Source organism: Camellia sinensis, chromosome 6 (assembly GCF_055761805.1).
Source record: "Camellia sinensis isolate YWXY chromosome 6, ASM5576180v1, whole genome shotgun sequence".
NCBI lineage: Eukaryota > Viridiplantae > Streptophyta > Magnoliopsida > Ericales > Theaceae > Camellia > Camellia sinensis.
The window spans coordinates 205,492,703-205,517,622 of NC_138966.1; the positions used below are offsets into that span (position 1 = coordinate 205,492,703).

The 24,920-nt window shown below is 35.0% G+C and overlaps 1 protein-coding gene across 4 annotated transcripts in view; it reads right to left on the reverse strand.

The window, feature by feature from the left end:
* CHR18 (chromatin remodeling factor18) overlaps positions 1-7,923 on the reverse strand; it is a 58,208-nt gene extending 50,285 nt beyond the window's left edge. The window contains exons 1-8 of one of the 4 annotated variants that reach the window (XM_028230799.2): positions 7,575-7,923; positions 6,727-6,787; positions 6,525-6,613; positions 6,381-6,436; positions 6,194-6,269; positions 5,483-5,549; positions 1,416-1,482; positions 1,220-1,286 (exon numbers count right to left, since the gene is read on the reverse strand). In XM_028230799.2, coding sequence (XP_028086600.2) covers positions 1,220-1,286; positions 1,416-1,482; positions 5,483-5,549; positions 6,194-6,269; positions 6,381-6,436; positions 6,525-6,613; positions 6,727-6,787; positions 7,575-7,802 — 711 coding nt within the window. In that variant the 5' untranslated portion in view covers positions 7,803-7,923. Of the gene's footprint in view, positions 1-1,219; positions 1,287-1,415; positions 1,486-5,482; positions 5,550-6,193; positions 6,270-6,371; positions 6,437-6,524; positions 6,614-6,726; positions 6,788-7,574 lie in introns of all 4 variants that reach the window. The other 3 variants (XM_028230798.2, XM_082873021.1, XM_082873020.1) reach the window with 3 other exon arrangements.
* Positions 7,924-24,920: the final 16,997 nt, after the last annotated feature.

Genomic DNA, 24,920 nt, shown 5'->3' on the forward strand with positions numbered 1-24,920 from the left:
ACTAGAAAGCCGAAGGAATATTGCCATGATCCAAGCATATCTACTCCCACTCTAGAACACTCCCTGCTCTCTGGCTACGCTTCATCATCTCTGCATAGCAAATCATTCAATTGCTCCTTTTTTTTCCTCTTTTCTTTTCTTCATTCAATCAAACAGCTTAATATCTATTTATTTCTTCTTTTTGACCTCTATTCTTTCTTTCCATTTACACGTTTGGCCCTCCTTTTTTCTTTTTCTGTTGTGTTGCTACTTGCAACTGTTCTACAAACTAAAAATATCGAATTCAACTCTCTCTCTCTCTCTCACACACACACACACACAAATCAACTCTCAATCTCAACCTCAAAAGTCAATAATCAATATTCATCAATTGTAGTCTCTAAAACTATTATATAAAGCCATATATATAGGCATCATAGGAAACCCTAACTAAGGTTAACAAAAACAAAAACCCTACAAATAATTTAATAAAAATAGAAATAATCCAAATAAGGAACGCAAGAAAAACAGAATAAAGTCCCTATATTCTTTAATTAGTTGTCATCCAATCACTCTCTCTCTCTCTCTCTCACACACGCACACACCACATTATACTTTGTCGCAATGATTATATGGCTCTTTTTTTTGTTGATATATAGAGCTATGATTTTCTTTTATTTCTCGTTTCAATACTTTTTTAACTTCTATTTTCTATATTGCTAATGTAGAGCACTGAATGCTATAAAACATTATAATATTAACTCTTCACCTCTCTTTGTTTTCATGAAATGCAAAGATTTGTTGTTGAGCTTTCTATTATACATTTATTTACATGTTTCAACATTTTTTATTCTTTTTCCAGTCTTTATGCTACAGATCTTATGATCCATGGGCTAATCTACAATCCAATCCTGCAAACCCCTGGTTCCCCACCAATCAAACATAGGATCCTGAATTTGACAACCTTTTTTATGTGCACACTGCATATAGCCTGCTTTTATCCAACAAGTATTTCAACCAATTCTAAAGTATACAAGCAAAATAGGGATTAATTAAATCTTTAGGTGTCAATTTTTAGCCACTTGCCATTGGAGAAAGCCTACAAAGTTGATGACCAGATTTTCTTGTATGAAACTAATACAAGGAACTTACACAAACAACAATACACTCAGAAAAAAGATTGTGCAACTTCGCATGTATATTGAAGAAATGATATAACATCAAGTAAAGGATCCATTGCCTGAAGAGTCTTTCCCAATCCCATTTCATCTGCAAGGAGGACACGCCCTCCATGCTGCAACACAAACCTAAAAAGAAAAAGACTATCAATAGCAGCAAGAAGAATAGAACAATAACTTTTAAAAAAAAAAACAAAAACAACAATAGCGCTGAAATGGCAAAGTCCCCATATTATTTGAAATAAAGTCTCTGCTCACCTAACACCCTCACGCTGAAATGGCAGAAGCTTTGATTCAATATTACTTGGAATTCTGTCATACCAATCTGCTAAAAAATATAAAAACAGAAAATAAGTTAACCTTGGGTCCTTAGTACAAAACTACAGAAGGACACATGGCATGCTCTCTCTCTCTCTCTCTCTCTCTCACACACACACACACACACACAAATGCAGACATGCACTCAACAAGAGTAGTGATTGGCATTAACGCTTGTTGACTGGATCTATCAAAAACAATATCCATTTTTTGGATCATGAATCACTATGAGTAGCCTACACGAATCTCTCTTTTTTTCTTTTTTTTTTTTCAACTGGATGTATTAAAAACAAAATCCTCAGTTAAGTCCAAGGAAACCATGTCCTTTGTCACCACCTCAAGCCATGCCCTAACCATCTAAATTGACCTTCCCTCATTTGATCTTCAATTGATGCAGCCAAGTTGTTGAATTTATTGTCATTTTGAATGATTAGAAATAAGAATTATAATAAAAGTCCTTTTGGACCATGTTTGCAATATTTCCTTATTTTTTAGATGTTTACTATATAGGGCAGTGGTATTCTTATACGGTAGTTACGTGTTATTAAGGTTTATGATGTGGATAATGCTTAAAAAATGGCCTTATAGGGCTAGAAAAAATAAATAAATTAGGCTTTGAAGATGAATAAAATTGAATGTTTGGAAGAGTTTTGTGCTCCCTCTTCATTAACATCCTCCTATATCTTCCTCTCTATGTTCCTTTCTTTTATTTCTTTCATCTCATCCAACTATCTCCCAAGTGTCAACCTATTACTTTGCTCTCATATTTTTTGTCAACATCATTGATGTAGAGCATGCCAACAAGAAAAGAGGCATATTTGTAATTTCACATAAACCATGTTAAGGCGTCATAAAATGAAGTTATAGGTTACTTTTGAGACTTTATTAGCATCTATTAATAATATTACTAAATTACACCTCACTACTAAAAGCGAATTCAACATAAATAAAGTCATGGGTTACTTTTGAGACTTTAATTCGGTTTTAGTAGTGAGGTGTAATTTGGTACATTCAAAATTGGTTGGACACTGGTTGTAGAGGACACCCATTAGTCAAATTATGTTATTAGATATTATATGAAGTCTTTATTATGTCTAGATTATTATAGTTGGTTTCTTAACTTTCAAATTGAGTTGTAATCCTTGAAGAATTAGCAGAAGTTAGCAGCCAATAAATATCCATGCAATTGAGTTCAAATTGAGTTCTGTATGTGCTCTGTGCCAAGTACACTGGTATTATTCTCTGAATAGGTATAGAATGACCTCAATTTTGGCCCCTAAACCCTTTCTAATCAAGCCCTACCAAACCAGACCCTTCCCCTATACATTAGCCTTTAATTTGACAACTAAACCTATAAACTATGAAGCACCGACACGTTCCCAGGCTCTGCGTACGAGTGTCAGACACGTGTTGGACACGGACACGCGTCGGACACGCGGTAGACACGTGTCCGACACTCTCTCTAACGTGTCTCCTTTTTTTTTTTGAAATCTTCCAGTCGGACACGCTATGGACACGGCGGGACACTTTTCGGACACTCTGTGATGTGGATCGAAGAACCCTAACTATTTTCCTTGATCGACAGAGAAAGAGAGAAAGGGATCGAGGGAGACAGAAAGAGAGAGATCGAGGGAGGAGAGACGACAGAGAAAGAGAGAAAGAGACCGAGGGAGAGAAGCTAACCTGTTCAGATCCAAGAAGCAGAAGCTGAGGTATTCTTCCTCTCCTTCTTCTCTTCGTCTTCTCCGCTCCATCATCTCTGTTCTTCTCCTCTTCATTTTCTTCCTCTCCCCCCTTTCGTCTCTCCCTTTCTGATTATCCTCTGCCTTTTTGACTTACTTTCTCTCTCCTCTATCTTTTCTCTTTTATATTTTTTTCTTCACTTTTGAAAAACGTTTCTCTCCCCCCTCTCTTTTTTTTTTCTTTTTTTTTTCTTTATCCTTTTTTTTTCGTTAAACTTAAAATTCATAAAATAAATTATTTTTATTTAAAAAAACTCATTTTTTATTAATTTTTTTAAAATATATATTTATTAATTTTATTATTATTTTAATTGTATAAGAATTAATGATTTTTTTTATTTTAGACATATAATAAATAAATAAAATTATATATATTAAACGTGTCCCCAGCGTGTCGTGTCCCTTATTTTTTGAAAAATTGCGTGTCGGGGTGTCCGTGTCGTGTCCGTGTCGTGTCGTGTCCCGTGTCCGTGTCTGTGCTACATAGCCTATAAACTAGCAGCTGTCTAGGCCCTCTAATCAACCAATTCTGAAAATCCAACATGTAACTTCTGACATTGAACAAATTTAAGCCTTCTCCCTTCTACAAAACCCTAGTATTTATCTTCCACTTCTTAGGATCCTAACTATAGCATAAATTTCTACCCTAGAACCACTTCAAATACAATGATAGGTGACTATCATTAGTTCCGTAAAATTGTCTTACATCAACCACCTATTCTGTTTCTAGTAAAACTCATTTTTTTCAACATCCAACAACAAACAATGTAGTTGACCTTATAATAATCCTATAAAAGTTTCCTTGCAACTTCTAAAATCACACAACACTTCTTAAGCACTTCTCAAATCATCCATCTTGTTCTGAATCGAAGGACAATATCATCGTCAATCTCTCATTCCCTATATATAACAGATCCCAAATATTATAAATGGTCTCTTTTTAAGTGCCTCTTCTCCAAGTTTCACCATATTCTCATTCCTACTTCTTGTTTTACTAAACTTCCACTTCCACATATTCTTAGTTTTACTTACCCTAAAACATTTAGATTCTAAAGCATTTCCACAAAAGTTCACTCCTTTAATCTCATCAATTAAAACTATGTTAGCAACAAACATCACCACAGGGCATCCTCTTGAATGTGCCTAATAAATTCATCCATAACTAAGCCATTAACTATATCCTGTTTGATTGACCAATCCTTTACACTACAATGAGTAAAGAGTAAAATGTTTTTGGCAATTCCTCATACAAGAAGATAATTACTTAATGTTCACTCTTTTGTATAAACCTACATTAGAAATTCATTTCTTTGCCCCTACTACAATTGTTCTCACACTAGTCACGGCTCTATCACACACAACTAAAAAAAATGGCATGAAATTCTACACATTAGGCCCATCTTTAAGAAAATAATAATAACAAACTTTAAAATAAAAAAAATAAAACTTGACAAAAGAAAAAAGCATGCACCTATTCCTAGATCACTCATCAAGCATATGCTCAAGTCCCCCTATCAAAAAGAGATGCCCCCTAATGCTACCAGATTGTGACTTAAAAGAAAGAAACATAAGAAAATCCCCCCAATAACATGAGAAAAGAGCGAGTGCATAAGTTTATAAACTGTAATTGTACAACTAGTCATCTACTTCACGTATATGCGAAGGGTGGGATAGAACACACACACAAACACACAAATGCTCATCGAGATTGTGGGAAATACATAAGAGCAAGCAAGTTAGCTACATTGTTGCCGAACTAGCCATCTACTTCATGTATATGCGAAAGTTGGGTCAAAACACACACAAACACATAAATGCTCATCGAGATTGTGGGGAATACATAAGAGCAAGCAAGTTAACTACATTGTTGCAGCATATACAGAAAAGGGTTTGTAGAGTGACCAAAGTATTTAATGTAAGACTTCCGTAAGTAATAGAAACCTGTTTGTATCTTTATATACAAATTATACTTGGTTGGAAATTGTTTTAAAAGTCTCCAAGGGAGTTAATAAATTTTGGAATGTTCTGAAAATTAGCAAATATAACAAGAAAAAGCATAGAACTAGCAAGGACTACAGAGCTGCAATGCTTATTTATTGTTCTTCAAGTTTGCACATCCACCATATATGAAGCTTTATTGCATGGATGAATGATCAATATTTTGTGCCAATAAAAAGTCAATGGAAAATTGGTTGGCCAGCATTCATCATAGAATTCATAACAGAAACTGATAGCAGTCGCTCACATTTAAAAGTTATGACTTACCTTGAAGATCTGAAATAGCAGAGGCAGCCACAATAGCACGCCGCACCAAGGGATCTAAATTCTCTACCTAGCAGATTAGAATCAAACAGTGAAGGATGAACAGACATTATGTAACTTCCAAGCAAACACAAATACCAATGGTCTGTCTATTCCAAGAGCAAATGGGCGAGTCCTAACATATCATAATCATTACTATGTTTGTATGGAAGTAAGAGGAAGGCAGAAAAGGCAGGGAAGTGTTACTCCTTTTTATTTCAGTAAGTGGAGGGAAAGGTTACTCTTTCTCTTGTTTGCATAATAGAGGTAAGGAAAATAAAGGAAAGTTGAAGTAATATTATTTGGGAGAGAACGGGAAGGACGGGGAAGTGAGGAATGTTTTATTCTTAAGCAAATAGAAGAGGACATAACTAGAACTCACTTTTATTAGAATGTAGGGGAAAATGATAATCACTAACTTCCTTCACTTTCCCTCGAAAACCACCCAATTTCAGAATTGAACAAAACGTAGAGTCAGAGTGGTTTGACCAGCCCTCCTAACCTAACACTTTCCCCTCCTAGTTATTAAACAAACACCCAAACAAGGGAAGTCCTGCACTTCCCTTCACTTCCCCTCAATCCAAATGAAACACAAATTTCACAACTAGAAAAGGAACATCCTTGGGAAACTGTAATAAGTTGGAAAACTTGTAAAGAAAAATAATCATTTGCTACCTCAACATTAAGACCAGATATTTCACTTAATACTTTTTCAGCTGATGACAAAGATGAGATGGGGAACATCCACAATCTGCAGTTTAACAGAAAAATCATCATGCATTCTGAGAACAAAAGCAAAGTCAGAAACCAAACTAACAACACTTCGATTTCTTCCACACACACACACACACACAGAGTAGACCTCTCCTTCGCATTCCAGCTAGCTTTGGAGATCTTGCGGAAAGCTCCTACAAGTACCTGGTGAGATAGAGTAAAATGTAGACACAAGATAACAAAAATAAAATTTATATAAATAAAACAGTTTGCAAGCAGATAAAATAATTACCTGATCATACATAAATTTTGCAGCAATGTTTCCAGTAGCATGTAGAAAAAACTTAACGGATATCTTTGGCTGTTCCTTCAAACAACCATCTTGTTGGGGGGAAAAGTGGCAACATATGCACGATAAGAATAGGAAGAAGTGAATGAGTATAACAAACTAATGCAGGAAGAAAAACATGAGTAAATAATGGGAAGTAACTCACCAATTACTTTTTGTTCCACTGATCCAGGTAACACTCTAGATGCAGTAGGTGAAGCAACTACCTGCTTTACAAAATAGCGGTCAAAAAAATAGTAAATAACCCAAATTTAAAAATATATATATATATATATGTATATATATAATGAATGTGAATTTAAGACATAACTGTAACAATGGTATGCCTATGAGCAAAAGTTCACTTGGCTGATAGCACTCATCAGAGTTATGATCATCATTTCTGTTTAATGTAGTGAATGATTCAGACCGATGTAAATAATCAAAGTTACAGTTTGGTTTTCAATGTGATAAGAAGAAACAAATTCTCTCTCTCTCTCTCTCTCTCTCTCTCTCTCTGCGCGCATCTTGTGTATGTAAAATAACTCAATAATATATATTATTGTATAGAGTGCTATAAGTTTTGAACCTAACAGATAGTTGGGAGGACTAGGCTCCCATTTCCTGCAATGGCCATTTATGAATGGGACGGTTTTGCACATTCAAATTCTATCAAGATAGACCAAACCCTTTGGAGCCAGAAAACATCTGACACGCCTTGAAAAAAGAAGTAAACACTGAAAACAAGTTTAAGCAACATCACAAACATAAGAAAAGCCAGTTTTACATGCTAAACTGGGATACAGTGGCTAGAGAAATTAGCTGAATCAAAATTTTAAACGTGGAATTACAACCAGCAGCAAAAGCGTAATTGTAGAAAGCAGGCTGAAACAGTGTCATTGAGAAATTGGGCCAAAACAATTGATATAAAACTGACAAACACAGACATTCAAACCCATATACATATAATAAATAACCGTAGGGGAATGAAATAAGCGGGGGATAGGGCTTGACCTTGTTATCTTGACAAGACTCGTCGATGGTCTTGGCCGGGGTGTGTTCACAGTGCGGGTTGAAAGGGGCAGAATGTTGTTGTTGTTGTTGTTGTTGTTGCTGCTGCTGCATGTAAGAACAAGATGTGGTGGAAGAAGAAGAAGAATTGCGCTGAGCGATCTGTTTGAGAGCATCTCTTTCGAGGGAATCGAGTTCTTCCGCGCTCAGCACCCAATCATCCAATTCCATTTCTCTTTTCCCCGCAATCCACTTTCCCTCTTCGATTTTTAGCTCTGATTTGAGTAAAGCTGAACTCGATACATCCTTGGGTTTCCAATGGAAGGGACTTTTGAATTTGTGGGGGCTTGTACCTCCCAGATATAATTTTTAAAATTTTGTTTGATTTAAAAAAAAAAAATTAAAATCATTTTCTCTCTCGTATATATTAATTAAAATCTTGTTTATCGAACTTAAAAAAGTCAAAAAATCATTATTTTATTTAAAGTCACATCATATTATTTAAATCATATCATCTCTCTATTATATCACTTCGAACCCAATTCATACTCAACTCATATTTTATAAAAAGTCAAAAAATACACTTATTTAGATCATCTCAAACAACCCCTAATTATTTTTTCTCTCTCTTCTCTCATTTTTAATTATTTTTTCTCTCACATACATTTATTTAAATATAATAAAATATCAAATTATCACAAATTCTAAAATTATTTTCAAATTATATAACCAAACAAACTAAAAAAATTTCTAAACTCTCTTCTCAAATTTTTTTTTTAAATTTATTTTAAAACACAAACCATACACACTTGTGGTATTTTTTTTTTATATTTTTTTTTTTTTTTTTTTTTGAGGATGGTACACAGATCACTTAGGTATAATTCTAAGGTCTGATAGATCGATTTTTTAAGTGTTTTTATTCCATTTAACTTATATTTTTTAATTATTTATTAGGTCATGTTTAATGTAATATAATCAAATTATTTTTTTAATTTTTTGCACAGATTTTCATTTTAAAACTAATACACAATAAAAAATAACAATACTCCCTTATTTTATGGAAAAAAATATCTCTCTCGTTTTAAAAAGAAAATCCCTCTCTCATTCTACTGAGAATATCTCAAATTATGAATTTTTAATTTTTTTATAATGTGAAAATTTTTAAAATAATGAAACAAAAATTTGAACGAAAATCAAAATACAATGTGAATATTCACAATAAATAACAACATGCAGCTAACTTTTTAAAAAATAAAATACATACTAAAGTACAATATGAATCTTTATAATAAACAACAAATATACAAGTAACCTTCGACAAAATAAAACTGTAACGCCCTCAAAATAATATAATGAACCCAACTCATAAATTGAAGAATAATAGAAACAAAATGCTTTCATTCCTCAGAGTTTGCATTACAAAATATAACACATACAATATACATTCATATACGTTCATCCTGAATCTATAGCATGTAATATCAGTTGATAATCAACAAAATAAATGCCCTATGGGCTTACATCTTTCCAAGACGTTGTTTGGTTACAACAAAAGGAATAGTCTAACTCAATACAACTTAAGCTCTTGGCTACATAAAATAAACACTATAAAAAAAATGAAACTCTTGCTCCAAACTTCCTCCAAGTTACTACCTTGGGCCACAACCTAATAGGAATAATCTAACACAATATATGAGATTTAACAAAGATATAAGTACAATATGCATAAATAATGTCTGTGACAAAACATTCATATTTTATATAGTCAAAAGGTACCAAATTCAAATCTTCAATCCATTCTCATTCAATTCATTTCAATATATGAGCCAATTTCATTATCTTTTAATAACTCAATTGAGACTACAACTCAATGGTTCCGCAATCACACAATTACCACACAAACACTTCAATCTGCCACTTTACGGAATTTCATCTGCGGGATCGACACCCATGTATAAATTTTGGGACTTTCACCCAGGACACTTCGACCAACTTAATTATAATGGAGTTCATCCCCTTTCTCCTCCCAAACAATGGAGTACATCCCATTTCTCCTCTCAAACAATCATACATATAGAATGTATTTAAACACATAATCATACATGGAGTACATCCCCTTTCTCCTTCCGAACAATCATCCATATACAATGTAATTACAACATGATCATATTCAATGATAACCAACCATGGATTAGTTTTAATTCACCTAATCCTCATGCAATTTCTACAACAATTATAGTCATCCTTCACTGATAGCCCAATATAGTTATTTCTAAATAAATATACAATCTAAAGATATAATTTATTCAATACTCATCAAATTTCATATTTACAACACCAATTTAATTTATTCATACAAAATAAATATCATAATCATTTTAGAGCGAACTCTCTCTCTTCCCAAGACTTAACCAAGTACCAAAATCAACAATTTTGACACCATACAACATCATTTTCAAACCCCACAATCATTTATCTCTCATTCACCAAAAACCCCTCTTTCCATTTTACACCCAAACCCTATGTTTGTTCATATTAACCCCAAATCTCACCATTGTTACACAACGATAAATAACTAAGTTAAAAATCATATTTAAGTGTAGAAAATTCTTACCTCAAGAAGAGAAGACCAAGCAAAGCAAGGCAGAACCCTTAATAATGCCAAGACCAAGTTCTAATCGGATCAAAATGAAGCTCTTAGAATGCTCAAACTTTTTTCTCAAAGACACTAGGGTAAAGAACTCAAAGGATCTAGGCCAAAATGTAGAGAGAGAGAGAGAGAGAGTGTTTTAGACAGAGAGAGTCAAGATCTAGTTTTTTGAAAAGTTTTAGAGAGAGAGAGAGAAGAATGAAAAAGTGATATAAAATGTAATTTTTGCGATCTGATATACGCACAGTCCGCTCGAGTGAAAAAGTTAACGCTCGAGTGTCAGACACAAAAAAGTTATTCCGTTTGAGCTCAATAAAGGTTGCTTGAGCGTTAAGACAAAACAAACGCTCACCGCTCGAGCGCAAGAATTCGCCGCTTGAGTGTAGAAAACACACATCCAAAAGTTTTGTAGATAACAAACCAACGTTCGAGCGCTCACCCGCTTGAATGTAGGAAATGCCGCTCGAGCATGGAAAACACCCTTCCAGTACTTTTGTAGATGTGCAAAGTACTGAGAATTTGCAAATCCCACTCGAGCGCAAGAAGGGCCGCTCAAGTGGAGAACCAAAATTTTGGGCAGCACAAGGTTTGAAAACTAAGTAACCAACCTGTTCCAAACACACTCAAAATGCCCAAATAACCAAATTTAAGAAGGAATAAAGAGGAAAAGACAATTAACAACATTCAGAAATCATAAACCCGAGTCTGGAATACAAAAAGTGATGGGTCAAAACCGAAATCGCTATAACCTCCCCTCTTAAAGAATTTCGTCCCCGAAATTACAAATCAAGTTCAAAATCAACATCAGACCATTCATAACAATGTTATTCTCACAAATTCAATACCATGACCCATTCTTCAGTTATCTATTCTCATCGACTCGATACACAAGTCCCATATTAAAATGAAATTTACAATTTCCCAAAACATTTGCAATGTTTAATCAGAATCCGAGTTTTCCAAAATTTTCACAATATATACAATGCTTCAAAAAGTGATACAACACCCACAATATTCCATATTCTCAAAGCATATACATTACTTATATTGAATCCATGTTTCCAAACTCCCATAACATATACAATGTTTTCATAATTTAAAACATATACAATGTTATCACATTTCATTAACGTAATTGAAATCTCAATGCATGTTCAAGCACCAACAAACAAATCCAGATATTTCTCTCGGGCTTCCAATTCACGCTCCCAAGTCGCTTCCTTTACTCCGTGATGTTTCCATAATACCTTTATTAAAGGAATTGTCTTGCCTCGCAAGACTAAGTCCCGGGTATCCAAGACTCTCACCGGTCTCTCATCGTACGAGGCATCTTCATCTACCTCTAAGTCAGTCCAATCCAACACATGCGATGGATCCAACTCATACTTCCGAAGCATGCTAATATGAAACACATCATGAACTCCGAAAAGCTGTGGCAGCAATGCCAAATGGTAAACTATCTCTCAAATCCGCTCAAGGATCTCAAAAGGCCCAATGAATCAAAGGGATAGTTTCCCACTCTTTCCAAACCTCATCAAACCCCGCCTAGGTGATATCTTCAAAAAGACATGATCTCCCACCTCAAAAGACAAAGGTCTCCTCCTACGGTCGACATAACTTTTCTGACGACTCTGAGCCGTAAGTAACCGCTTACGGATAAGTGTCACTTTCTCCGTCGTTTCCCAAGCCAACTCTAGACCCAACAAAGATGTATCACCCATCTCGGCCCAACACACAGGGGACCTACACGGTCGGCCATATAAGGCCTCAAATGGTGCCATGCCAAGACTCGATTGGAAGCTATTGTTATAGGCAAACTCCACTAAGGGCAAGTGTCTCTCCCACGACCCCTTAAAGTCAAAGACACAACCTCGAAGCATATCCTCAAGGATTTGAATAGTATGCTCGGACTGCCCGTCAGTTTAAGGATGATACGCGGTGCTAAAGGTCAATCTAGTACCCAAGGCACTCTACAAGCTCTGCCACAACCGAGTTATGAAACGCAGATCTCTATCCGATACAATCGTTACTGGGACCCCGTGCAAGCTCACTATGTCTCGAATATACAAGTCGATAAAGAAATTTACTGAGTCACTCACACGTATAGGTATAAAGTGCGCCGACTTGGTCAACCGGTCAACTACCACCCAAATGGCATCACTACCCCGTTAAGTTCTAAAAAGACCCACAACGAAGTCCATTGTAACATGCTCCCATTTCCACTTGGCTATAGGCAAGGGTTACAACAAACCCGTTGGTCTCTAATGCTCGACTTTCACTTGCTGACAAGTAAGACATCTTGATACAAACACCGCCATATCTCTCTTCATACCCCTCTACCAAAACTGGCGACTAAGGTCGTGATACATCTTTGTGCCTCACGGATGTACCACAAGGCACGAATGGTGAAACTCTTGGAGTACTTCCTCTCAACAAGACTCCGACACAAACAAACAGTAATGGTATCTCATACTCTGGTTGGCATACATATTCAAGCCCTTCTCTACCTTCCCATTGGAGATCTTCTCCCGGAGAGATTCCGTCTCAAGGTCACCCTTCTGTGATTCTAACACTTAGTTCACAAGTGTAGGTTGTGCAACCACTGAAAACAAGGCTGCAAACCCAACAGACTCACCTAGATGCAAGTCAAACTCACCAAGAGTACCAAATATCTCCCATTCTCAAACTACGATACAAGCCACATTGCTAATTGACTTCCTACTCAAGGTGTCACGACCCAAACTTGCCCCTAAAGGTTTGGACGGAAGCAAAATAATAGAATAAAACATTCATTGAGCTGTGACTAAATGCCAAGATCATAATGCGTTACCATACATAAGTACATAACATTCTATATATGATTCACATTGACTGAATTTGTAAAAGGATAACAACCCAAAAGTTAGGTATTGACAGTATACATATATATGTCTATTCTTCCAAATACCGACAAAACATGCCATCATACGGATTTCCCAAAAAAAACAAAAGAGTTATTTCAGGTGACTCAACAAAACGGGTCTAGCAAAAGGCTCCTAGGCTGACCTAAGGTTGTCCCGTGGGCTGATTACCTACAAAACATCCATAAAAATAGAGTGAACAAGGCTCGGTGAATGATAACAATACAAACAGATTAAGAATACGAGCATAATTTAGCGGTGCACATTTATAAATCACAAGTTGGTTTTATTCTTATTTCCTTTCCTGAACGGCCTTAGGCCCACATAAGACAAAACGGCCTTAGGCCCAACGTAGTATAGAATGGCTTTAAGCCTATTATAATAGCAAAACGGCCTTAGGCCCAACGGAATACAAAACGGCCTTAGGCCCATTATTATAGCAAATCGGCCTTGGGCCCAATGAAATACAGAACAGCCTTAGGCCCATTATAATAGCACAATAGAATGACCTCGGGTCCATAACTCCTATGCCAATGTTCAATCATTCCAATTGCTCCATCAAACATAACTCATCTAACATAAGTTATTAACTAAAAGAGTGAATTAAGTATTGAATAACATATATGAATTCGATACGTGAACGAAATATGTTATTATACTACTATCACTCACTGTGATGAGGGTGAACAATGGTTCCCTCCTATATGTGCCCCACACATAGCACACAACTCATAAGTATATCACTTCTTCTTAATTTCCTCTTATTTATCAAATGTTTGATTTGCTAAGTTCCATGTAATTAAATGCATTATAGAAACATCAAATGGATATATTAACACATTCTGAGGGTCGAAAATAGCGAAAGAAAGCAACAGAATTTTCCAACTTTAGTCACACGTGCGGAAGTCCCTACCGCACGTGCTTTTATTGCAATGTAGTTCAATTCTCCTCCCCTGTTTTCCGCACGTGTGGTTGTGAGCCCCGCACATGCGGCTATGTTCCCGCACGTGCGGCCATGAATCCTGTACATGCGGTTCTGGCTCTGTTTTTGGGCAGTCCGTAACTCCATCAAAATTAGGCTTGCCAAACATATTTCCATGGTGAAATACAAGCAATTTCTCTTGAATATCATAATATATAAACATAATAAACATGGATTTCAAGCTTAAAGAGTTCACAACTCATTTTAATGAAACCTATACATTTCAAATACTCATATGTCTTTCCATTCCTTTATCTCTTGATGGTTAATCAACCTAGATATTAACATGTATATTCATATAGGAGTCAAAGCATGTAAATAATGAGAGATTAAAAGATGATTCCTTTCAAATGAGACTCACAATACATGAATCAACTCTCCAACTAAAGAGAACAATATGAATGTTCATTCAAACAAACTTATGATGTCAAATCCTAACTCTCATAAGTGCAAACCTTCATTTTAGGGCTTTAATCTCATCAATTGAGGAAGGATTTAGGATATTGGAGTTGATTTATACTCACCTTGTACTTTAATTTTGAATCCCTTCAAACTTTTTCAAGATCTTAGTTGATTTTCCCTTTCTTTTTTTTTTTTTTTTTTTTTTTTTTTTGGTCCCTTCTTCTCTTTCTCTATCTCCAGGAGATAGTTTTTGCCTTAGTTGTCTCTAATTCATGGACTTATATATATATATATATATATATCTCTAACTAAGGCTTATTTGTTAGTCTACAAGTTGAGGTTAACTAAGGTTAGCTCAATTAATTTGTTACGAATCAAATTTTTACAAAACTTCATATTATGACCTAAAAATCATGTTGATCATAACTGTAAAGTCAATTTCACGTTATTGCGCTTCTAAGGCTTCCGATCTCTAATCCAAATGTCTCAATTTTAACAGGTTTTTCTAATAACTGACAGATATAATGTCATAAGCATATAATTAACACAATTAAACACAATTTCACATGAAATTTCTCATCAAGTATATAATCACACATATAATTAAAGTTGTAGAAGGGTCGGGTTATTACACTCTCCTCCCCCTTAAATAAGTTTGGTTCCTCAAACTTGGTTTACCTTAGTTGGAAAATAATTCCGGGTACCGTTGCCTCATTTCCTCATCTCTTCCCCAAGTGCCTTCTTTTCATAATTTTCCTGTCATTCCACTTTTACCATAGGAATTACTTTACTTCGTAGCTACTTCATCTGTCGTTCTAAAATCTGAATTGGTTTCTGTAACAACCCCAAAATGCGTATAAGGAATTATCTTTATTTACTTATGGGCTATTGTGCTATAATTTAATTATATTTGTTCGAATTGAAGAATTATCTATTGAGTTACAACTTTGAAACTGGAATTGACGATCTTGATGGGTTCAGAAATCGGAATTAAGTACATAGATATGTTAATGGAAATTTTTAGAGCTATTTGGCAAAATTAATTGGAAATTATTTCATCAGGCTCGTTAAGGTATGTTTGGGTGGTTAACTTTGCATTGCAAATTGAAGGCCTTAGAGGCTTCAGAAACTAGAACAGAGTACATATTTATGATCAACGTAATTTTTAGAGTCATCTGAGAAGTTTAATTGAAATTTGATTTTGTACGATTCGTAAGGGTGCGTTTAGCTCTTACAATTTGTGATAAGCTTATATATAATTAAATGTATAGATGTATATGAGATATATGAGTTGAACTCATCTTTTGGAGCCCAAAATATCTAAGAGAGAAGGGACGGCACGTAAGAGAGAGAGAGGGGGAGAGAGAATTCTAGAGAGAACTCAAAGAGAAGAAGGGAGAAAGAGTAGGAATGGAAGAGGAAATCAAAGGCTTGGCTTGAATTCATCATGGTTATGTAAGAACAAGTGATGTTAAAGACTTAAGGTAAGATTTTCCCTCTCAATACTCGAAGATCATGAGCTAAAGAGTGAGTTTCTTGGGTTCTATGATTATATGTATGGGTTTTATTTCTTCAAGCAAGAAGACGTTAAATCTTTGTACATAGCATGAATTTATGTTACAACTTAATTTCTTGTTGGAGTTTTATGGTTCTTAAAGAGGCCAAAGAGGATTCCACCATGTAAGTGAGCTTTGAACCCCAAGCCATGGCTACTATATGATTTTGTGTTCTAATTCTTAATCTTGTTCTTGTGCTTGGGAAATTGAGTAGTATTTTGGGGTTATGATTTTTGATGGAAGCTAATAATGTGAAATTTATCATGTATTAAAGAGTTTTGGGCTTTGATTTACATAAAATTGAAGTTTAATTTTGAAAATGAGAGGTTCCAAGACAAAAAGCCATTTTCGGACTGGTTTTTGCCTAGAGCCGCACGTGCGGCGGGTCTTCCCGCACGTGCGACAGTCCACTTCTAACCCTAAAGTTGATTCTACTAAAAAAGCACCTTGTTCCGCACATACGGCACAATTCTCGCACGTGCGGCCCTGTTTCCCGCAGGTGTGGGACAGCTCTGTTCAGCCAACTTCAAATAAGCATATCTCTTACATCCGGACTCCGTTTTGAGTGATTATTGAGCCTAAATTCAAGCCCCGGAAGTCTAGTTTTTAATGGTGATGGTCTAACTCCAAAATGCTTAGTATATAAATAGATATGCCCAAAATAGTGACGATTGCTCACTTTCTATCTACCGGTTATATACCATTTCTTCTTCTAAACCTTTTTCCTTTCGATTCCTCTTATTTTCCTAGACACGGATTATGACCTATTAAGGATTAATGAGTTTAGAACCACCATGGCTAATTGATTAAAGAATAAGAAAGAGATTGGTTTTATTCTCATGTTATGCTCTAGGCATTGTGTTTGTAGGTCAATGAGGACATCGTCCCATTATTACCAGAGGCCTAGCACTGTGAGTAATAGTGTAGTAAAGATATGTTCTTCATTATCTATTTTGACTAATAAGTGACATGATTCTATAAATAATCATATTTGGTTAATGTGTGATACGATTCTCTAAATGTCGTATTTTGTTAAAATACCAAAGTTTCCAAGAAAAGTAAAATGAGCCATGAGTAAAAAAATGTGAAATGTTATAATATAATATGGTGGGCCCAAGGCCGTTATGTTTACATGTTCCGCTTATGCTATGGCATGGTATGACTTGTTCGGCCTTTAAGACCTAATCATTTTGATATGGAGCACAGTGCCGTACGGAACTAAGTGCTACAGTGTGAGTCACCTCTAGAGTCCGTACGAGACACCTCTTGAGTCCATACATACATGAATTAGGCCCAAGGAGAGGTGCAGACATGTCGATGTTCCACCTACTCCATGATCAAATACGGTGATACGATATGATACGTTTCGACCTAAGGTCGTTTGATATATGATTGGGCCTGAGGCCGTTTTGTTATACGTGGACCCAAGGTCGTTCCGAACTGTGATATGAACATGAATGGTTTACATCGTTATATGACTCATGTTTACGAATGTTATTTGAAGTGCATGAATGGATGTCCTATTTTGAAAAGTGATTCTAGTATCACGTACAACGCAAGATGTTTTGTGATGATTTCAATTATATATTCCATTTGAGAAAGCATGGATTTTGATACAATAATGTTTGTTTTAACAAGATTTATGTTACATTTCTAAATTATGGAATATGTTTTCCTAATGTTAAGGACATCATTCATTAACCTCTATACTTTAATATTACTCACTGGGCGTTAGCTCACCCCTTTTATTTTATATATATGCAGGTGAGCCATCGTGGATCAACACTAGGGTTGTATCGTGGTTTGCCTCTCTGTCAAACCAACCGGGCTACGCCTCCGCGTTGAGGCCTTAACTTTGTATCGGGAATTATGTAATTTATTGAGTCTTATATAAGTGTGTGTGTGTGAGAGATCTGTATAATTCTGTGATTATTATAAACATGGAAACGTATTTAATTACTTAAGTTAATCTAAATCTTCATGTATGCACAAGTTTAATGGGCATTTTATCTATGTTGGTATTTGCTTCCACTTAAGGCCCCGTATTTGAATACATATTATTATGAAATTTTGTTTTGAGGCCTAATCACAGGCTGGTCATAGACCAAACTTTTAGGGGCGGGTTTGGGTCGTGACAGTTTCTCTTCATAAATCAAATTATCATCTAGAGCAATTTGTTGATAGTCTATAATATGGGACGGATCTTGAAGATAACTTCGTAACATTGATATATGAAGCACGTTACGCACTTGCTCTATATTTGGCGGAAGAGCAACACGATAGGCTACTGGACCTACTCTTTCTAGGATTTGAAACGGTCTAATATATCGAGGTGCTAATTTATGCTTTTTGCCAAATCTTGAGTGTCCCTTTATTGTTGTAACTTTTACAAAAACATGATTATCCACTTCAAATTCTAAATCCCTTAACTGGTGGTCTGCATAACTCTTTTGTCTACTCTGCGCGGTCATTAACCTTTCTTGGATAGTTTTAATTTTCTCTATTGTCAATTGAACAATCTTAGGCCCGAACCATAATTTATCACCAACTTCGGTCCAGTACACGGAAGAGCGACATTTTCTTCCATATAAAGCTTCGTAGGGTGCCATTCCTAATTAATTGTGCTCACCAAATTCTTTAACTCCCTAGCCCCCTTTTAATCGAAGCCCCTCCCCTTCTAGCATACTCTCCTCTAGTGACACTATTTTCCTTTCCACTAACACCATCTCTCTTATTTAACCTTACTAGCGAAAGCCCCATAACTTGAAGCAAATGCTTGAAATGAGGTACTTCATTTTCCTTAGTAGGACAAGACGCATACTTGCTTAACTCTATCAACCAGCGCTTTATTTCTACTTCACTATCCCTCACCCCACTAAAAACACAACTTCTCCTAGTCATATGATTAACAGAATCTCCCTTTTGAGCATCGTTTACTTGGCCTACAATAATGTTAGCATTATAGGACACAGGATTAATGGTAGAGCCATTCCTCATGGCTTTGGAGATATCCGGCATTACTCCTTGGTCATCTTCTCCCCTGATAGAACAATCAAGACCAAGACACTGAGATCTCTCTACCTTATCCCAAGAGAAGAAAAGACTTGACTAGCAATGTTACCCCTCTCATATGCTGGAGCTGTGGTATCTTGAATAACAGTGTCACTGACGTGATCCATTGTTTCAGAGACACCCTCAGCCTCTTCCTCCTCAACAGTGCCCTGTTTCTTAAAGAGATTAAACAGCTGAAAATCATACTCTTCTTAATCACCTCTCTCATCTCCTGAACCAGAGTCGAACTCAGAGCTCACCTCAGACCCATAAATTTTTAGAGCTTATAGCACTTTGTTAGGCTCGAAACACCCTTCATCTACCTTGCGACTCAACAAATCAGCATTGTTCACATCCTTTATCTTATCATTGACCTACTCCTCTATATACCCCTCTGTTCTCTACAAATCCTCGACAAATCCATTCACCAAGTTGGCTAATCCTAGTTGAATCTCGTCCCTCATTAGTCGAAACTGATTATTTCTCTGAGAATTCATCTCACAATCAACATCCACATCCTTCTACACCCTAGGCGACTACCGACGCTGAACCTCCTCATTTCCAATGGATCACCTTTCATCTTTAAGCAATTTGGGTCGATTTGTATCTCAGATCCTCTCTTCGAAACTATGAAACCCATTCAATTTACCCACTGGGCCCAATTCATCTGAATAGACCTCATCCACTCTTTGAGGCCCAACAGTATAATCCATTTGTTGCTTATAGCTTGGCCCATCTCTTGAAGAAGATGAACTAGGGTGCTGATTAATAAACCTCTAGCCCTTATCATATAAATCAGTTGGGCCCAAAATAACACTTGGTTCACTATGCCCCATTGGTCTATTTGGGGCCTTCCTAAGCCCATTATCCCTTGATTTTTGCTCCATTTGAGCAGCAGTATGAGATCTAACCCCTGCCCCTTCGGCTTCTGCACCCCTTTAGCTTTCCCTTTCCATGCCGCCACGTGTCCACCTTGGCCATCTCACTCCTTCGTCTTCCCTGTCGCCGGTGAAAGGTTCGCCTGAAGACTCTTATTGAAAAATCTTTGGCCAATCTTCCACTTGTCGTCGCATTGGCTTGGACAAAGGCATTAGGTGCACCATGGAAGATCAACCTCCCTCCTTGACCTCTATAAAAGCTGGCAGAAAACCATAATCAAAGCCTCTAACTTTCGATCTTATCTTAAAGAGATTGTCCAAAGTGACGGTTCTTCTCTCTTTTCTTTGATATTACTATAGTAAGTAGATTTCTTTGAAAGTTTAGTTTCTTTTGTAATTAACAAAAAAGTGCCTTGAAACTTGTTGGCTATATGATCCTGCCAACTATTCATTTGTCCAATTCAAGAATGGAAAAAATGTTGGAACCCTTTTAAAAAGCATTTAATAGCCTACTTTAAGAAAAAGAGTATGACAAGATTCAAGTTATTTTCAAAAACATGGAGTGAACTCTCTTGTATACACTTTTTGAACAAAATTGTAAAATAACCTATAATTAGAAACTTTAATCTGTTTTCTCCAATTGTAACCTTATATGCCTCATATCTCATTATTGTATCATGGATATTATCCGATTTGTGATTTAATCTTCTCAACTTATGTGATCTTTAATTGCACCTTTTATGACACTTGAAAACAACTTTGCACTCTTGGTATGTATAATGTTACTCTCTCTTTGATCTTATCATGGTCTTCTTTGTTTGCTTGGGAGAGGAGCCTGCTAAGTTTTTGCATTCTCTAACTATGTTATTTTTTATGAGCTTTGGTCTGTTTTGTGACCAGATTCTCAAGATTGCCAAAGTTGACTCTAGACTGAGGAAATACTTAGCTTGTAACATGACATTGCCATTGGAATATCTTGCCATGAAAGAAATGCTTACACTATACGCTAATGGTAGTGATTATCATTACAAGCCTATGTATGAAAACACTACAAGTAGCATAGGAAATTTGCGTTGCGGTAAAAAGTAACTGAGAATTAGTGTCCTAAACCCAAGAAGCTTATGCCTATGTAGACACTAGGCGGCACAAAATTTTAGAGAAATAGGATTATGTTGATAAGATGTGTTTGTTGATGTTACTAGAAGAAAAAACAATCATTCATGACTTGAAAACAACTATGATGGAAAAACGAGAGTTCCTTAGTAGTCTTTGGAAATAATATCAGCATTCAATGGACACTAATTGTTAGGCTAGTCAAATTCTGAAAACAATGGTGGTAATTATAGATTGGAACACTTCAGGTATTGAGAGAATGGTTGGGCATAGTTAGATTTATTGCCCTGTAAATTGAATGGGTCCTTTATTTATGCAAACATCATATCTGTGAACTCAGTGCTAATCTTTCTTTTATTTTGGTTTTCTTAGAACTTGAATTCTAGACAAAGCAAACCTCTCTATGTTGCAAACCCTAGCAAACTCTTGTCGTCCTCAACATAACATATGCAGTTGTGTTGAGTAAAAGATTTCATTTTTGCATTTTAAGTAATATACTAAAGTTAGCATCTTACATAAAGTATAATTACGAGACAAACCAACAAATATATATGTATATATTTCAAAAAGAATAGTAAAGTGTAAAATGTATGCTCCAACAACATATATATAAATTGTAATCATGATAAAGTTGCTTCCTCTCACTCCTCGAGTCATAAAAGCCTTACTAACACAGTCTAGCTTGGTTGCCAATACAAAAATTCTAGTAATTACATTTAAGGAAATTTATAGAACTGTAAAGCATTTGAGGTTGTTTGTATACCTATTCTTTCTAAAAAAATTATCTTCTGAACAACTTCTGATGCATTTGGTCTATTGCTATGAAGACAATCAAGTGCTAGTTTAATAGTTTTCTTACCTTTCTTCTTTGAACATCCCAAGCTTAGCAAACTTTCGTCGATCAGCTTTTTCAACTTAGGCTTTTCATTGATTATGTTTTCCAACTGCTTTCTGTTTCTATGAGAGAACAATTTCTTTGTCACTAATTGCAATACGATGACGCCTAAGCTGTAAATGTCAGTCTTTGGCGTAATAGACTCTGCAATTAAAAAGAAAGTAGATAGGGCTTTTTATAGTTTGCTATATTAACAAGAATGGACCTGTGGAAAATATTTGTTTTAAAAATTCATCATTAAGAAGGAAAAATATATATAAATGCTCGAAACTGCAACAAAAGAGTATTCTAATTTGGTTCTAAATGTTTTCTAATTTTAAGGTTTCTCATTAACCCTTTTCTCCTCAATCCCTAATTAGGTTAACCCCAAAATCATCCCCTCCCATTCTCTCTCTCTAGTGGTAAATAGGTGCACTCAGTTTCGTATTATTATTTTTACATTAAAATCTTACCATTTGCAAGTGTAGTCCATAGTTTATCTTTTTCTTTTCTTCATTTTAATATCAATCGTATGTGATGTTTTCTCTTTTCAATTATTTTCTTCCTAGTGCTACTAACAATTGTTGTTAAGAGGCATTTAGGTTTGTATCAATGGTAAGTTGCAAATATAGAACGAAAATAGAAGAGAGAACCATTGCTTAGAAGGTATTAAGATGTGTGTGTGCGTATGCATATGTATATTTGCAAGGTTATTGTACATTAATACAAAGTGAAGTTTTGAAAAGTGCTCTTAGAATTAGATTTTGAAGTTACACCTACATGGTTTTCATACATAAATATTTTAGTATTCTAGTTGTAAAAACGGACCATACAACTGAGAGATTAGTACAAGGTTGAGTTTGACAAATTATGAACATGGCATTGTGCTAAGTTTTATAATAGTCTTTTTAATATATATATATATATATATATATATTATATTAGTCTTCTATGAGTTGATGAAAAGTTGTACTCATGTTAAGGAATAAGATAAAAACGTTATACTTCATGTAATTATGTATTTGTTGTTAGAATCGTACGATTCACTATTCAATTCATGATTTATGCATAAATCTATACGAATTTATTGATGAATTTGTTTTAATATTAAAATCGATGGTGAATCACATGATTCACCATTTGATTCATGTTTTGCAATTTATTTTGTAAGTCTTGAAATTATTGGGTTTGCCAAATTTTTATCCCTATTTTCTTTTTTTTTTTCTTTTTTTTTGGAGAGAAAATGTCATAATTTAACTTCTATGAGTGTAGTACAAAAATAATTAACATTTATGCATGATTTGTTATTATTTTGGTTTGATAGGATTCAATTAGATCAAGTCAAGCAAAGGTTTAAATATTAGCCATTATATATTAGAATCAGATAATTCCGATACTGTTATTATCAATGATGTATTGACAACTATTGATTGATACATATCTCGATACTATTATTTAAAATCATGAGTTCAAATAAAGAAAAATGTTAAAATACATTATGTTTTTGAACTAACTTGCATCTATAAAACAGACATGGTTTAATATGATTTAGGTTAGGTCAGTTAAATCCAGTGGTTCCATTAGATGATGTAATCATGCCTTTATATAACATAATATGTATGAAAATTAATTATTTAAAAAAATATATATATGTGATTGTTTAAAGTAATATTATTATTTATATTATAATTCGTGTTGAATTTTACGACTATTTGACTTACAATTTGTAAAATTAAAATTTTGATTCATGATTCAATTATTGATCTGATAAGCTATGATTTATATGAAACCGTAGTAGTGTCTATTTTCTGTCCAGGTGAAGTAATGAAATAACTGATGTGGTATTGGACATGTCATATTTATAAGTAATATTATCTGCTGTGTGTTATCAAAAATGAAATAACTTATAGTGATTCCAATTTTGACCCGACACTTGTGGTAGTCCGGACTCAAGTTTATGATTTCTGTGTGTCGTTCATTGTCCTTGCTCTTTATTCCTCCTTAAATTTGGTTATTTGGACGCGTTGAGTGTGTTTGGAACAGGTTTGTTGCTTGGTTTTCAAAACTTGTGTTGTTTAGAATTTTGGTTCTTCGCTCGAGCAGGATTTGCAAACTCTCAATACTTTGCACGTCTGCAAAAGTACTAGAGGGATGTTTTCCATGCTCGAGCGGCATTTCCTACACTCGAGCGAGTTGGAGCTCAAGCGAACTTTCTTGCGCTCAAGCGGTTTGTTTGTTGTCTGCAAAAGTTTTGAATGTGTGATTACTACAAACAATTACATAAACATTATGATTAAGCACTTTTTTTTCTTTTTTCTTTTATGGAATGGATGATTAAGCACTTAAATGGTCTGTATTTTTAAATTATTTGTATGAATATTATTTTTTTCTAAAAATATACAACTAAATTTTTTTCCAATTCATAGTTATAGTCAATTCAATTGGACATACTTTATCCAAAAATTTCTTGTCTTATTCGTGCCACCTAATGTAAGAAACAACTAAGTAATTCTTTATTTTATTTTTTTTCATTTGCTAGTAAAACAAAAGACAAAAATAAAAAACAAAAATTCTATGGAGCGTTTCTCTTGTTTCACAAGAAATTAAATTAATGCCAAGCCTTACAACTATCTCAATATGCATCAAAAAATTTTCAACTTTCACTATTGATATTAAATGATATATCAATTAACATTGTTGGCCAGTTGATATATAACCTCATTACCACTGCTAATATGTATCATAATTGATGGGTGTGGCCCATATGGCCCGGGGCAGCCCAATCCACAACTGCCTTGGATAGCCTAAACGAGCATTTAGTTAGTACAACCCAGTAGACAAAACCAAACGGCAGGACCACCAAGGAACCCACGTTGACTCAGTCCCTGTGACACTTAGACATCTGTTGGATAAGGAGGTGCCCACGTGATAGACAAAGATCCT